The 17,213-nt window shown below is 39.0% G+C and overlaps 1 protein-coding gene across 5 annotated transcripts in view; it reads left to right on the plus strand.

Annotated features, from left to right (window-relative positions):
• Positions 1 to 17,213, plus strand: part of TMEM117 (transmembrane protein 117) — a 234,682-nt gene that overhangs the window by 207,101 nt on the left and 10,368 nt on the right. For all 5 annotated transcript variants that reach the window (XM_080391332.1, XM_080391331.1, XM_080391330.1 and 2 more), the window contains one exon: positions 15,138 to 15,267. In XM_080391332.1, coding sequence (XP_080247458.1) covers positions 15,138 to 15,267 — 130 coding nt within the window. The remainder of the gene's footprint in view (positions 1 to 15,137; positions 15,268 to 17,213) is intronic.

The raw sequence follows: 17,213 nt of genomic DNA on the forward strand, positions 1-17,213 counted from the left end.
TAGCAGGGGAGTTGGTGTTCTGTGTATATCTGTGATTTGCAACGGAAAGACTGTGAGATGGAGCTTTCAGATACTTTCAGCATCTGCAAGGTCTAGCAGGGTCTTCACCAAAGTACATTAACAAGTGTTATTTTATTAATAACTCAGCTTTTGAATTTTTGCTTGCAGGAGCCAGTGAAATTGCTTTCAGGCCAGACCAGAACATTTGGTCAACCTCTGCTGTCAGGCATGCTGATGCAGACCAATAGCCCAGTAGTCTTTAATTCCTAAACAGTACATTGCTGCAATAATAACCTGTGGTGTGGTTCTAAATTGCTTTCCTGCATTATACCTCTCCACCTCTGATTATAGATTCTTTGAAATTGCAGTAATACTTGTTATAATCTGATTTGCTCATATTTCTTTCATACTGCATGCTTTGTAGCCATGCTTTGTACATGCAAACTGGATAAGCCTCAGTGAAAATGTACTGAGTCTGAGAAGACATGAAAGCAGCAGTCTCTGTTTTCTTTTAAGAACATGACAGCAAGCATATTGCTCTCTGGGCTCTGAGTGGTTTTACATATTTAACAGAGGTGCCCAGCCAATTATCATCACATGGTAGGCAGCACCGCTATAGACCCGCATGCCCTTAAATATATTTTGCAGTGCATTTCTCATATACCTAAACTGCATATATTTATCTGTGCAGTTTTTATCTATTCATTATTTTGGGATATGTAGATTGCCCAGGACCCTCCAATGTATAATTATATGTTTGAATGAGCACAGCAACTTCACTAGCAGACATTTGTTCTGTAGACATACTAGGAGAATTATAATTGATGCCTTTTTTATCACTGAATGAAAAAAGATAAAAGTGCTGCTATAAACTGGAAGTTGAAATAAATTATGTAAAATACATAATTCGCATAATGACTGTCCCTTTATAAATGTTCGTATTAAGTAACCATATCATTTGGGATAATTCCTCCTTGAGGAATGCTGTGAAAGAACAGCTCATTCATTATCTTGACTTGGTGAATTGCTCTAAAACAGCTCCTCTGATGAGAAAATTGATTTAGCATTTCTTTAAACAATTGAAAATAATGCTTGAAATCTATATTTTCCTGCACAGAAAGTTTCAGTAACTGTCTGCATTATATGGCTTTGACTAGTTAAACTGGAACTCCCCCCAAAACACACTTATCTACCTCTCCTCTACATGAATATACACATGCGGAACCTTGCTTTAAAACCACACCTGGTCTATTAATCACACTGAGAAACTAATCACTCAGCTGCTGTAATGTAGCTCCTTTGATTCATTGATGCCAGTAATTAAAAGTTTTGGAGTCATACTTGGAAGTTTGGAAGCCATGCATTTATCTACAGGCAGCATACTGCATCTGCTTACTGTCCTCATAACAGCATCTCTGAGAGCAGGCAACATGTCATTTCCCAAAACTTTTGTCAGGAAAGTTCTTAAAGATAAAAATACAAACTACTGAAGTAAGTCTACCACTTGTAGATATTAAGGACAAAATTACAGAAGAAAATACAGTAAGGGGAAAAGCATGTATGTACTATTGGTTTGATGGGACTCCTTCCTGACAAATCCGTGCTGTCTGTTACTCATCTTCTTGGTTTTTTTCTAGATATTTACAAGTAGTTTGATTATTTATTCTGTTACAGTTATGGGAATTGAAGCTAAGCTTTTGGGTTTATAGGTCTGTGGCTCTTCCTTTTTATTGTTTTCCATTTTACAGTCTTCTGGTAACTCACTGCATACCAGGGGACCTCCAAGATAAATGCCAACAGTCCATCCAGCAGCTCTTCAGGGAAAGCCAAACCAAACTAAAACTGTCTGATTTAGCAAGGTAATCTCTAATCCTTTTATTTCCTGATTAGAGATTGATGACTCTACCATCTATTGCTAGCATTAACTGTGGAAGCTACTTGAAGTTTAATGAAATGATGACGCAAAAAAAAGCATTCCAAATTTCACCTTTCCAGGTGACATCCTTAAGTGAAGCCCAGTATCACTGAGTAATAGACCAACACTTTTGTTGATTTTCTTCTTCTATTAAAATACTTATAGGACAGTTTGTTGTTATCTTGATGCCTTTGTTAATTGCATCTGACTATGACCTTGTCTTTCCTGACTTTGAAAGTACCAGATCATACTGTGCTTTTTACCTGTCCTTAACAACCTGACCTGGTGCTTTTAAACTGTCTTGAATTTTAGGTACAGGGTGTGCTCAGGGCATAGTCAAATCCATCCTCTAGCTATATATGCTACCTTACCTCCACCCACAGTATTATTTGTATTTCTGCCATTACTATTTTTTCTCTAAGGAAATGTCACTCTTTGCTACCCTTGTGCTTTAGACCAGCATTCCCAGGGATCTGTAGTCACATCTCCGTGTGCACTGGAATCTGCCTTTCTGAATGCCATTGATTTTTATTTTGCTGTTTCCACTTTACTAAGCCAAAGGTGATGAATGGTTGGACTTGATGATCTCAGAGATCTTTTCCAAACTAGGTGATTTTATGATTCTATGTTTTATTCTTAGCAGAAAAGGTTGCGGAGATGTAAGGTTATGTGGGGCGAAAGAGAGCCAAATTTCTGAAACAGCAGGTAGTGGAAGAGACCATTTTTCCTTCCAAAAAGTGGGGCGTGTGGCATGCTTACTGTTGACCCGAAAGAAAATTCTCTGTGGAAAGTAATTAGCAAGCTGTCTTCCAAAAGTAGTATTGACAGTGAGGGGGGAAAGGAATTTCTTATGGATCAAAAGTAAAGATTGAATAGAAGGGTTGCAGGAGGGCATCTTTCAGAAGGGCCTGTTAGTTTGGATAAGCTTCTGCCAAATTCTATATATATGGTTTCTTATCTACACTGAATTTCCAGACCTTTTGAGGTTGTCCACCCTGTCTCATCTGTCATTTTTAAAAAATTGTAATTCAGCCTTTCCTTGTGATCAGCATAGTTGCTATGTTTAGATTCAAATCTCAATAGGAGAACACTTTAATTCATTGCACCACCAGCCTGTGATTTTATCTTTAGGATTCAAAAAGACACCTTAACAACCTCTTCTCTGCTCCCAAAGATTTTGATGGGAACAGTTTTGAAACTCAAACCAAACTGTTGTGTTTGTCAAGACCAGGGTGAGTTTGTGCAATTAGAACTTGGTTCACTGTGTTTTTGACAAGTTCTCCCAGGAGGTTTCTAAGCAGTGAAAGCCTTTTAGGATGAAGTTCATGTTTTCTGCATGCGCTTGGCAAAGGCAGATATATTGCTCTGGTATAAAAAGCTGAAATTGCATTTTTCCTCTCACACTCAGGAAGTGAGCTTTTGCATTGGGGTCAGAGAGGAGGCTGTAGAGAAGAGTTATCTTCCCTAATTTTTATTCACATTGGAAGCTATATTTTTGGGTTTATGATTTTGTTCATTCTTTAAGGCATGTAATTTATGTGTGCATAACATACAGAAAGTACTGCCAGCATTTCCCCAAGGGATAACAAAATGAATGGATTTTTGGAGAGGGGAGGGCAGATGGGAAGGGGAGAGCTTAAGTAAATAATTTCTGCAACTATTAAGTGACATACAGTCCCTGTAATAAGTGGATATTTCATGTCACTGAATTGCAGTGAATCACTAATGTAATGCTGTGGTCTATATGGAAGATAAAGTATAATAATCCAAGCAGACCACTAGTTTTATGTAGCCTTTTATTATTACTGAAAATAATAAAAGTAGTAGACCCGTACTTACATAGGGAGATTATTGTTTTCTTATTTTTCTCAAAGTCCCTTTAGTCAAATGATGTACAATACAATGAAATAAAGGTATCTTTTGGCAAAGTTTTACAGTGGTTCTTAGCAACTGGACTTTCTTATAATTTTGTTTCTCTGTGTTAATGAAGATGAATATGTTTGGTGTCTGATTCAGTAAGTTGTTTAGTATTTAAAGAATGTCTTCTTTTAGAAACTGGGAAATTAAATATTATATTATTTAATATAATAAAATAATACAGTTTGTATTTAATACACTTATGAAAACACACTGCACATCATTTTGAGGCCTTGATCCAGTGCTGAGTTCTGTACTTACCCAAAATCAAATGAGATGGGACCACTACTGGTGTGAGAACCTCTCATTTTGTCTTCCGCAGTCTCTTGCATTAAACTGGGGGCAGGGGAGGAGCACCTTTGAGTTCATATCCCTTTTTCCTTGTCTAGATGGTTGGTAAAGATCCAGTTGCTGTTCAGCATCTCAGTCTCTGAGGGGACACTGTAAAGCAGAAAACCCTCTTGGCACCACAAGCTGCTGAGGACTCTGAGCAGGCAGTTTTAGTTCTGTGGTCAAACACATTTTCCTGGGTGCCTTGTTCCTGAATTTGGTATTCTGCATCTCATGCACTGGACTGAGTCTGTATTTCACACCAGTGCATTTAAGAAGGCTCTTTCTTTCTGTTTGCATGGACCTGTGTTTTCCAGGAATTTTCCAGTTCATTTCTAACAGAAGTGTGGGCCATTCCATTCAAATTCTGTTGAAATAGCTAATGGTTTGTACTGAATTTTAACTTCAGGTGAAGGGAGGTGCTGCAATTTGATGAGGATGCACCTCATCAGAGCAGCTCAGGGAGTGTTCTGCTGTTTAGCTTCCTGACCCGGTGAGGGAGTCAAAAGAAACTGTCTCATGTGATTATTAAAATTATTATGATTCACGGAAAAAAGTAGGTAGATCATGACAAACACAGAAAGGGTATTCAGAGGTATTAGACCAGCCATTGTTGCTGGTTAGGGCTTACGTATTCTGAAGAGCTTCAGTGTGAGAAAGGACCTCTGCACTGTAGAGTGTACCGACAAGCTGAGTGGCTCATCAGGAATCTGGAGTGGGTGGGTCTCAGCTGAAACACCCCAACTGCGATTCAGCTTGAAGCTCAGGACCCCTAAATGGAGGTAGCTACAAGCTGTATGCTAGTTCCCATCCCAGCAAATGGCAATCTAATCCACACAATAAATGTAAGAGGCTCATTTGGCAGCACATATAATGCAAATAAGAATGGACAAAATCAACGTCCATCTCCATTCTCACTTGTATGCTAGATCGTTGATGACAGTTTGAAAACACATTCCAGAGATACTGATATGCAAGCGAAGCCCCTTTCATTTTTACATGCACACCTCCTAAGCTTTACATCTTTCCTTATATTCTCTTTTGCTACCCAGACGTGCTTACATAATGGCTATGCAAAATAATGTATGCATTTCCTACTGCCACCCCAACAGATATCAAGAAACTCGCTGTTACTTCTGAAACAGATGTGCCTAATGGCCACACCACAGCTTTGGAAGATAAAACTGGGGGTAGAGGAGGAGTGTGGAGGAGGGGTTCAGGAAAGGGATACGTTGCCCTCAGGAAACAAACGCAACTCCTTCGCAAGTGCAGTATGCTGCCGCTGCTAATCCTATTAGCAGGCTAAAACTCAAGACACAAAATATTATTTTAACTTCAACTTAAAAACAAGAGAGGGAGCTGGGAAGACTAAATATATTTCATACTACTGTTGTCCCTGGAACAAAAACTTAAGTGCAGATAGCCACACTTTGTGAAGTCAGCCTTCCTTCTTTCGAAACTGGCACACAATTTCCTTATTCTTTCCTTATATATTAAAACTGGGGTATTAATTAGCACAAGTTAGGAGGAGGAAAATAATTTTGGAAAAGAGTTATTACTGATTTTTTTAAAGGAAAGGGAATTTGCACTGGCTTGTTTGCAGACTCCATGTTTAAATTTATGAGGCATATTTCTCCCTGCATTCCATATGCATCCAGTGTTTTTACTTTCTGTCATCTTCTTAAGCTCTATTAATTTTCTTAGTATTAGTCAAATGCATCATATAATCCTGGTTGTTTCTTCAATAGAAAACTAATATTACTGTTCCACTGCCTTAATCACAGCAGGTTGAACCCTGTGCAAGCACGTGTGTAACTTACAGTTACAGCTAAATCAAAACAAGTTGGATGAAAGTTTCAAACTGAGACCATTGGTCCAAACCTACCTCTTCAGCTCATGCTTAGTACCAAAGGGCAAGTTTATAGTTTTGTCTGTAACAAGACTCAAATTTTCTCAGAACAAGTGATGGTAAGGCTCTTCAGAGCACATGTGTTCTGAAGGAATCTCGTCCAGAGCAGAATGGTTCCTCAGTCATCCACTTCTAACGTCGAGGCAACTGAATTACTTTTCACCTACAGTGAGCAACATACAGTAATCCCTTTGCTCCAGATATTCATCATTTCTCTAACACCATGTTTATTATGTTGCAAAGCTCATAGAGAGGAAAATATCTGCTCAGGTATTTTACTGCGAATCTATCTTCTTAGGCAACACTAAAAAACACCGTTAAGATTTGACTATCAGGCAACAGGAAAATTCATATATGTGTGTATTTGGAAAGAGAAAGGGACAATATACTTTTCAATGCAGCTGAAATTAACTGCAGACAGTTGCCTTAATGCAAAATGACTTCAGAACTTTATGAATATAATTGTGGTACTCTGAAGTACTAAAAAAAGTCGGGCTTACTGTTCTCACATAGGTACAAATGGCATTAGTAGTCTTTACAAATCCTGAAATGCTCCAGAATTACTGTTCAGCTGCAATGTGGGTATATTTTCCATAATGCAATGGTATGTGTATTAGTGCATATGTACTCATATTGTTGAAGATGATTACATAGCAATTTATTTAAAATTTATTTTTAATCTCCACATCATAGTCAGATATTTGGTCTTTCAGGGTACCAGAAAGATTGACTGCTCTGTCATAAGTGATTTCCCTTGACAGCAAGCTGTAGTCTCAGCAAATCTGTAAATATAGGTATTGCATATTATTAGTGAATGTTCATTTCTCCTATTCACTACAGAAATGGCTTTCATAAAGTGTGTTGCTGAGGTAGTTAGAAAAACCATTATGACTGACTTGCTGGTGGTTTAGGGAAGTTTCACGTAGGGAACAAGACACAGTTGCTTTGCAGGAGCTGATTTCTTTGTCTCCGGCAGGTGCACAGTATTATAACGTTTACCACTATATTTAGGTGTTTATCAGACTCAAGAATTAACTGGGAAAGCTCACACCGACATTTCTCATCCAGATGAATTACCTGATAGCTATTTAGCTCAACCAAGGTCAGGCATGTTTGAAACAGCAAAGCAAGAGTAAAAGCTTAAAAAAAATTGAGAAACTCAGAGACAAAATAGAAGAACATTTACTTTTGAGCAGCTTTTTTTAATCAGCTTTTTCAGCAGTCATGAATAGCTAATCAACAGGTGAGAGTGAATTACAAAGAAGAGGAACCTCACAGTAACACTGAGATATGCAAGACCTCACATGTGCATGATGGAAAAACTGGTGGACTTGCTGGTAGGACATCCTGGGTGTGCACAGAGGCTGCGCTTAGTGATGTCTGCTGCACTTCTGGCATAGATAAAGTTGTTTCACCTTGCTTTTCTTTGGCTCTTGTGAGTAGTTAACATTTAAGTGGTAGCTGCAAGAAAGAACAGTCCCTTCCCTTAGTGAGAAATGGTGATTACCATTCTTCCTGGGCACTACACATCCCAAGATGTGAGACCTTTTAGTGTCCATCCTTCCTTGTACACTGGCTTGTTTTGAAACACAATTTGTTCCTATTGTAACAGAAAGAATTGATAGCCTTTAATTCTTCACACTACTAGCAATATTTGTCCTATCAAGAAACTAGCAATGATCACTGAGAACTGGGGCAGTATTGTGCTAAATGATGCTCAAAGACAGCCAAAATACAATTCCAGTCCTAGAACATTCCATTACTAAAGAAAAGCCAAGAGTTATGACTGGTTAGACAGGTGGCTATAAGCAATAGTGACTTCATCGGTCAGGATGACAGGTAATCCAGGATGACTAATGCATGACATCCTCATGTTTTCTCATAGCAAAGAAGAATTATAAAGGAGAATAAGAGAGTAGAAGGCTCTGCAGCTGATAGGGAATGGCACAGGGGAAAGTTTATTTAAATACAGAAAAGATTCATAGCCTGAATTACAGACTGATCGAAGAAGCAGCCGTCATATAGACAGTCTGTCTATAGGGTAGTGAAAGATCTGAAGGGATCTGAATATGAAAGGAAGTGGCCTATATTTTATTTGATCAAAGATGACGTGGTCAAAGAAACAGACTGGGAGAATGGTCTTTGCAGCAGTGTTCATATCGGTGGAGAATAACTGCACTTGTGAAGGCCAGAGGAAAGGTAAGATGCCAGTGTAACTGAACAGCAGATGATGAGAGCCTCAATAAAAATTTTAGCTGTGGGGTTTGATAGGAATTATCATATCCGTGGTATGTTATGCAGAACAGATCTGCAGTATCAAGGCACTACCAGGTTGTGAGGAGTGAACAGAAGATGATACCCAAGCTAGAGTCACAGGGGAGAGCGTGGGAGTACCATCTATCACAAACCAGGCATCTGTCAGTGAGTATAGGCATGGATACGGGTCTTTCAGTGAAATTATTTATTGATTGATTTATTTATTTTTATATAATTAAGCATTTCTTATTTCAGGTAGTCTGAAATTTTGAGATTATGTTGAGCTTGCTGTGGAAAAGATAACTACCAATTCAGACATTTACATAACAAAGGTCACTGTTTTGAGGACATGTGCATAACACAGTTTTGTCTATGCTCAAAATGCATTAATGTGTAAATTCAAAGTGCAGAGTCCCAGGGCTTATTTGGGACCTGTGTGGCCTGGGAATTGTTGCCTTTAAATAAGCAGAAATAGATAATAGACTAAAGGATTCTGTAATGATTTTTTAATGGAAGGGGTCGTACGAGGCCAAGCACACACATAAAAAGAGGCCATATCGCTGCTTTAACCCTCAAGGAGGGAGTTATTGCTGTCTTCTTATCATTGTCTCAAATAAGGGAGAAAACGATCAAGAGTTGCAGTGGTGGTTCTAGAGAAAGGCCTGGAGCTTGACGAAGCTAAGCAAAAGCTGAGGAGGAAAAGAGCACAAAGATGATGGAGAATGACAGCAAGGTTGTGGATATGTCCATGCCATACATTGTCGTATAATGCAAGGAAAGCCTTTCTATACCTGTATCTGGTCCTGGAAGCTGTCTTCAGTCTTCTGTCTCAGCAGCTTGGAGCTCAACAGAAGCAGTTACTCTACTGTTACAGTGGATTTTCCGTATTTTGAATTTTTTAAATCAAGACTGAGACAAAAGGTGTAGCTGTGTCTGCGACTTTGTGCCACAGCTCCTGACGGGATTTTGTGATTGTTATGGCAAATAACAATCCAAGCAGGTGAAGCCAAAACAGATGAGCAGATCGAATAAAACTTTCTGGACTTGAAAACTATGAATAGATTAGCACTGATAGTGCCAACACGAAGCAGGAGGTCTTTTGAAGAATAATGTGTCAACTTTGGCTGTGGGATAAAAGTAACCCCACTGAAGCCATACAAGTAAGTGTACAGGTGATAACGTTGAGTAGATGTGTACTTTTTTGGTTTAGTGAGACCTAGAAACCACAATGTCTATCAAACTTTCTTCCTATTTAAATAAGGTATTGGCAAAGAACAGAAAGGCAGAAACTGAGTGGTAGATTTGATCTCACAGGCATGGAAGTGAGTTCTAGTCATGGCTGCTTCTTATGTATGTTTGAATGAAATATTAAAATTATGTTTGTATTTTAACAGCTCACAGCTGCAGAGATCTCAGCTGCAGAGATCACTGCAAGTTGCAGCACGGCAATGAAGTTAGAGATAACCACAGAGGAGTGCGGTCTTTGTTTCTGAATTCCAGTTGTTCATTTCTTACTTCAAACACTTGCAAAAATATACAGCCATTGCCCCTCATTAAATTTCCTCTAGCTGTCTACCTGTCTGCCATGTTCTGAGAGTTGAAACAAAGCTACCCAAGAGATGCAAAGATACCTGAAAACACACAGTAGTCTACCTCATAAGTTAAAAGGATTTTAATAAATTAAAAATTGTTACAGGCATTTTCTGGAACGCATATACACATTCATATGTGTGTTTTCTCAGTTCCTTCCCTCTATTTTTATTTATTATACTCAGGAGTTTAAAGTACAAATGTGTGCCTAGCATTAAATATAGCATATATCATCACTACTTAAAGCAGAAATATTCAGTGTGCATTTGTCGTCTTCCATGATTATATCCGAACACTGTTTATATTATTTTTAGTGTTATTTCATATTTACTGTGTACCAAACACCCAATGAGCTACATTTAGACAGGAGGAGAGTTGAAAACATGGCACATTTGTTTACTATTAATCATTACTGGGTTTTAATTCTAGTCCCACTTTGGCAATTTTCCCTGGGTGGAAAGAGGCTGGTGGCTGAGGGGTGTCGAGTCATGTGTGCATGAAGCGTGGGTTGTGGTCTGCTGAGGGCTAGCATTGCCCTCTCAGACAGCTTATGATCCTTGCTGAATCCTGCCAGCACCCGGTCCTGGTCCTCTGGAGTTGGGAGACACAACCTGGAGCCTGCAACAAAAACCACCAAGCAGCAAGGAGCAATCTGCAGCCAGCCAGGGTGCTGGGTGCTGCCAGCGTGCCCCTGGGCTGCCTCGCCGGGAGCCTCAGGGAGCTGTGTCCTGGCTCGAGGTCAGGACAGGGCTTCCTTAGGCAGTGCCTTCTCTTTTCCTCAGATGATGGCAGAGAAGGGCCAGATTGTATCAGAAAGTGTAACTTTAATGCTTGGTTACCATTACTAAAAATATCTTTACTTAAAGAGGTACCAAATCAGTTCTACAAGTGCCACTGTAGGGTCTTGAACTAATACCTGGCATTGCAGCAGAGAGTGTGCACGTTTGTTTGGCATGGGGAACCAGAAGCAAAGGGAAGAAAATCAAAATACCACGATCTTCTCTTTTGCAGCATCTGATTTTGTCTGTGCTTCCGGGTTTAGTGAGGTAGCTGATGGAAACCAGAGGTTCTCCCTTTGCCTGTTGCAACACTAGGATGAACCCCTCAGCGATCTTACACTCACCCTCTGGCTGCCCTTTCCTCATGACTAGAGTGAAATGGGGCAATAACCTAATTGGATTTGCACATCCCACAAAACTTGCCGGTGAGGTTAGAGACCTCTGTGCAGCTGATTTAAGCCTGTTAGTTGTGGGTTGGTTTCTTCTTCATAAACTGCATAGAAGTATGCTGCAGACCCCCCCAGGCTGGAAATCACTGAAGTAGATGAATGTTAGAAATTTGATACTGACAGATTTAAAGAAGAAACAATTTGTTCATGCAGTATGAGGGATATAAATATGAGCTAACAGTATGGTTGCATGGCTTTATTTTTCAAACTCTACCAGTAGAGATACTTTCTAAATATGGTATTTTGGACCCAGTTCTTAATGATATCCCAGATATGGCAGAGTACAGGCACCTCAGCAGTAAGAACTAAAGCTAATCAAGTGAACTTTGCATAATTATGAGCTGAGAACTTAAAGAACATAGCATATGTCACTCATGTCCTAGAGATGAGCACAAACTGGTAGCACAGACTAATAGAGACTATGGAGAGAAAATAGCGTGTATGAAAGCATGATGCAGACTTGAGCTGTGTTCCAAAGAAGGAAGTAGTTAGATTATTGGGGCTTGTACATTTGCACTATTAGTGTACCTATTATTCCTACTAGGCACCCTGAAATTCTTGGAAAAAGGGCTTTCTGGATATTGCTGAGATTAAGTTGTCTTTTGTTAGTCAGTAAGGAAAAAAATTACAACATAATCAAAAGATTTTGGACAACACTTTCTCAGAACCTAGGTAGAAAAATGGCTACTTTATTGGATTTGGATTTGACAATCTGATATTTGCATTAGCCTGGAAAGTTAATAGTCATCTGCTCTTCTCCTGCACAATAATAATACTACAGCTATGTGTTCACGTGTGATAATATCACTACACGGACAGTAAATGCTCACACTTACCAAAGCTGTGAGCCAAATGAAGCCCTGAAGGCTATTTAATCACCTAAGCTGAAGCTTCGTTTTCCTAAGTGCTGTGGCTGTAGTGACTTTCATGGAAGTCAGTAGGTTTAACTCATTATTTTAGTTTCTTTTTTTTAATGTTGCTTTCAAATACATTTTTTGTGGTTTGTTTTAATTTTTTTGTTGTTTTTATTTTTTATTTCTGTTTTTTCAGTGGGACTGTTCTTAAATAACAGATTTTATAATCATAGTGATAAAGGTGTTATATTCGAAATGTTATTTATGGGTGAAGAAGAAACACCTTATAAAGTCAACAATTTATTATTAGCATCATTTAAATTTTAACATTATAATCCAAGAATCATTATTAGTTGGGATCTAATTATTACAGAAAATAATACTTCTGTGTGGAAAAAAGTTACAGTAACACAAGTAATGTCAAAATTGTTATACACACACTTGTCAGTTTCTACCACTTCTGCTGGTGTTTCATCCACCCTCTCCCTGCTCATTTGGGTCCTGAAATGGGCAGTTTCAGTGTGGGGCGGAGGGTGTGTGTGTGTGTGTGTGTGGCTTACAATGTGTCATTGGCATCTGGAATCATTTACTGGGAAGTATATGATTTTCATTGTGATGGTTTCTTTTTCCCCGCTCTAGGATTTACTTGGGGGCATTTTTATGTTTGCTAACACACTTTTAGACCTTGCTGTTTCTTCACTGATCTGAAGCTGTACTTTACACCTAGGTTTACTATACACAGCACCTTTCACATGTGTTCAATACTTCTTTGTTCTCCTAGTTACCCCTAAAAGCAGTTTTGTCCAGCCCCGGATCTGCATTTCTTTAGCTGAGCGCTGGTGAGTTGTTGATAGCTGTGAGGTCTACAGTGCCAGCCAGTGCCCATCTCTCTAGCAATGGCAATGTGATATTATGGGGCTAGAGGGTAAGAGCGGTCATCACACAATTCAGGCATGCTTCATACAATATGAGGTATATATGTAGAAAATGTGGAATAATGTACGTGTGAAAGGTAGCCATAGTTAGAAGTGTCAAATATGTATTTTTCTAATGGGCTGTCCACTTACCAGTCTATTATAACGTGAACAGTACACTGTTGGGGTTGGACGTCTCTGTTTTGCTTTTGTTTTATGAAATATGTTCCAGTGTCAGTAGTTGTTTGCTGAGACAAATAAGGGGAAACTGCACATCTGACAGAGCTGACATTCTAGTTACTCATTATCAGGTAATATTTATACAGATCAGAAAAAATGCTGAACTTTTTAATAAAACTCAGATGCAAAGACACAGTCCAATACAAAATTCTGTATGATTTCCCCCCGTCCCCCGTGGAATTTTATCTGTAAATCGGCAAAAGGCACAGTAGGAACATTGCGGCAAGGCAAGAGCAGCAGGCCAGATTTATAGTCCCATGTTTACTTATTTCTAATGCAGCCCACAGCTCTCCATTCGTTTATGTTCAGGAATATGTAATGTATTTATTCCTATTTATTCCTGGCTGAGAGTATGTATGACTTAACATGAGACACCAGTCCAGAGATCTATATTAGATACTGTGAACTAAGAGCATACACCCATAAAATTTTTATCTTTGGGCACTTTTTGAATGTCTACCACCTGCAAGGGGATGTTTGCAGATGCAGTGTAAGGGATTGTGCAGCAGGGCAGTTATTACCATACCTTGTGACCAAGGAGTGCATGTATTGCATTAGTAATAAGGCAAAAGGAAAGCATCCTTATTTCTCTTACCTTCTGCATCTGTAAATTGGCACTTTCTGTATCACTATGAACATTGAGAACCAGGTACAGAGGGTCAGGTTTTCTTCTTGCTTATACTCCTGTTAATCCATTTAACTCAGTATCACAAAGAGTTAGTACAAATCAGCTGCTGTTAGTTTTTGGGCCATGCTATTCCCTGCTGATAAAACCTCCATTTCCCTTCCACTGCAGAAAACGTTGGAGCACTTAGCAGCTCTTGGAAGTTAAGTTATATATGGTGATTTATCTTTCAGAGATGATTCTTAGTTTTGAATTATTTTAATTTTTTCATTACCCTGGTAGGAAACTTTCCAGCCTTACAAAACTTGGGGGGGGGAGGGGGGGGGGGGAAGGGGGGGAGAGAAGAAAGAAAGAAAGAAAGGAATTGGTTCTCCTAGGTAGGTCTGCACTGGAATGGTTTTCATGTGAAGGAAGCACAAGTCACTCACAGAGCTGCCCACATTCCAGATTCTTTTATCTTACCTTTAGTAATTCAGATGCTTGTTGCACTAATTTATGGGATACAAAGCCAGGGATACACATGGGGACAGGGCCAGTATGTTTTTAACAGCAGATCACCAACAGTCTGCAGCACACAGAGTAACTTGCTCATACTGATTCTAGCACTATTGCTAGACTTTCAGTTCTGGCTGTAATGAGCCGTGCTATTATACCCATCTTCAAGTGACTGATGGTGGGTGCAGATAACCAAGTGAAAAATTCCTTTAAATGCAGCTCCTCCTCAGCTGGGTTGCCATATGCTGCCAAATAGTTATATATCTGCATAATTATAGGTAAAAGCTTCCACATTTCCAGCATTACCTTGTCAGCTGATATATAGCAGTGGAAAAAACTGTGCTTGGATTGATGCAGGCAGATTGTGCTGAAGGGCCTGCCTGCACTTGCAGGGAGTTTTTATTTAGATGTATTAGGGCCAAATACAGAAAACACCCTATAGACTGAACAAGTAGAATGCAGATACATGAAATGTTTGAAAGGGTCAGGCCTGGGTTACCAATTTCTTACCTATAAACTGTCAGATTAGTAACCAAACTTGTAACTAGTACTGCAAGGTTGCTATACAGGTATTCTTATGCTTAGACTAACTATTTTGTACTATCAGTGGTACAGTGGGTTCAATGTTGTTATTCTGAAGTGAGCTTTCAAACACATAATTACATGGAGATGAAGTAAAAATCATATTGTAATATGTAATATAAACAAGGTGTTCTATTTCAAGTGGTTCAGCCAAAGTAAGAAAATCTAATAATGAGAGGCTTAAAAATAGAACCTTTCCCTTTTATTAATTGAAGTAATTGTAAAGGGCAAAAGTAAATATGAAAGTTTATATTTAGGCTCTTACATTTCTTTTTTTCACAGGACTGGGAATTTCCACATTTTATGGGTGATGTTGAAGTGAATCTTCCAGGCTTGCCATCTGCACACATGCAGTTCAAAGTACCTTATTTCCAAAAGATCTTCAAAGAGGAGTATCACATACATATAACAGGTATGTAATCTTACAGACTGTGACACAGGCACACGGTGATCTTCTTCTGTGGAATGAATGTATGCTCATGTATGTTCTTAACAACATATTTTATGTGTGTGTATGTCCCAGATTACTATTTTTCTATGCATTTATCTGTCTATATCTACATCATCTATATATAAGTAGCTCAGGGAAATGAGGAACCTTTACCTTACGAATCAGAGAGACCTGCTGTTTTTCATGGATTTCAGCAACTTCTTGTGACGCTAAGTAATACCTAATGTAGCTTCAGAGATCTTTTATCTAAAATTACTCTCCAGGGGAATTAGAAGCTTATTTCATTTTAAAATCTCTTATGCTTTCAGATGCCTTTGCTATGATTTATGCTAATTTCTTTTCATAACTTTGGTCATTCTCATCTGGCAAAGGCCACTCATAACCATACTTCCATCAGTCATGTAACCAGAAGCAGACAGTTAAATAACCTCAAATATAATAGAATTGCAGTTACTTAAATGAATGGTACATATAGATAAAAAGTACTTGATCCTTGCATACTGTGAGACAGTATTTTAATAACAGTAGGGAATGAAAAAGAGAAGGTTAAATAGGGATAAATATTTTGGTTTTACCTTCAAGCTATGCAGAAGGAGCATAGCTACTCTCTTTGCATTGGAAAGAATTTGGTAATAATGGATAGCAGAAGAATGCAGGTGTGAATTGACAGGGCTCTTTAACTGCTAATATAAACAATCACAGCACATGATACATACAGGAATAAGATAGATGAGAGCATCCAGTGGCACAGCCATATAAAACTCCTGCAGAGCAGGGACAAAAAGAGCATTCAGAGATGATATAAAGATAAGGCCAAGAGCTAGCGGGTGAGTCACAAGGTCACCAGGCAGCAAAAGCAAAGGTGAAGAGGAAAGAATGACAAACCCAGGACTCAGTCAAGATAGGCTGAATGAGGTCTCAGAAAAGGCATTTTCAGCAGAGAAAGTAGAAATCTGAGGGATCAGAAAAAAACAGAAGAGAAAACAAGTGCAAAAATTACCTGCTGGCTATTGAATGAGGGAAGGCAAATGAGCCAGTAGGGAGTACAGATGGAGGCATAGAAAGCTTTTCAAGACTGAATATAGGTGCCTTGCTGGAACCCTGAAAGAGAAGACAAAGACCAAGAAGAAAGAAGGGCTGGGGCATGTCTGAGTTAGACCATTTGAGCCACTAGTGATTTATGGAACAGGATGAAGTAAATGATCCCGTGGTCAGTGACTGGAAGGTAGGGTGAGAAGAAATGGGGTGTGTATTTGATAAACACATTTTTTCTCTCCAAGTGAGCAAAAAGGGAAAGGAGAGGGGAAAAAAACAGTATAAGCATCAAATATTTGATCTGAATCATGGTATTCAGAGATAGTGAAAACGGGGTTTCTTCTGCTTCTCGAGACTAGAGCATGAGTTCAAAGGGTTTCAGTCCCACAAGGCTCCCAGATGCCATGCAGTTACTCAGTTGTATAAGAAGTAGTGAAAATGGGTGCACAGAGGAACACAATGACTGAGGCATGGTAGGGTGAGTGGCAATATCAGATACAGAAACTCAGGATATAATTAATGTAGACGAAAATGAGTGGCAGAAGAGGGAATGAAGCACAAAGATCAGTTTTGCATTGTAGAAGAGACAAGGATATTGGTGATAATCAGGGAAAAGCAAAGAATAAGCAACAGCAAAAAGCATAAATTAGGGATGAGAAATACAACCGCTAGCAGCGTTGCTGTTTGAAAATAGACCAGCTGAGAGAAACCAACATTTATCCATTGTAAAGTCTTCTGCAGAGAGGACTGGAGGCCTTTCTGATTTTCTGGCAAGAAGGCATTCTTTTAATGAGGATGAGCTAATGGATAGGGGCTGAGGAATATTTTTCCCTGCTCAGCATTAACAAGATCCATTTATTAGATTCACTAGA

The sequence above is a fragment of the Falco punctatus genome (genome assembly GCF_963210335.1).
Source record: "Falco punctatus genome assembly, chromosome: 6".
NCBI lineage: Eukaryota > Metazoa > Chordata > Aves > Falconiformes > Falconidae > Falco > Falco punctatus.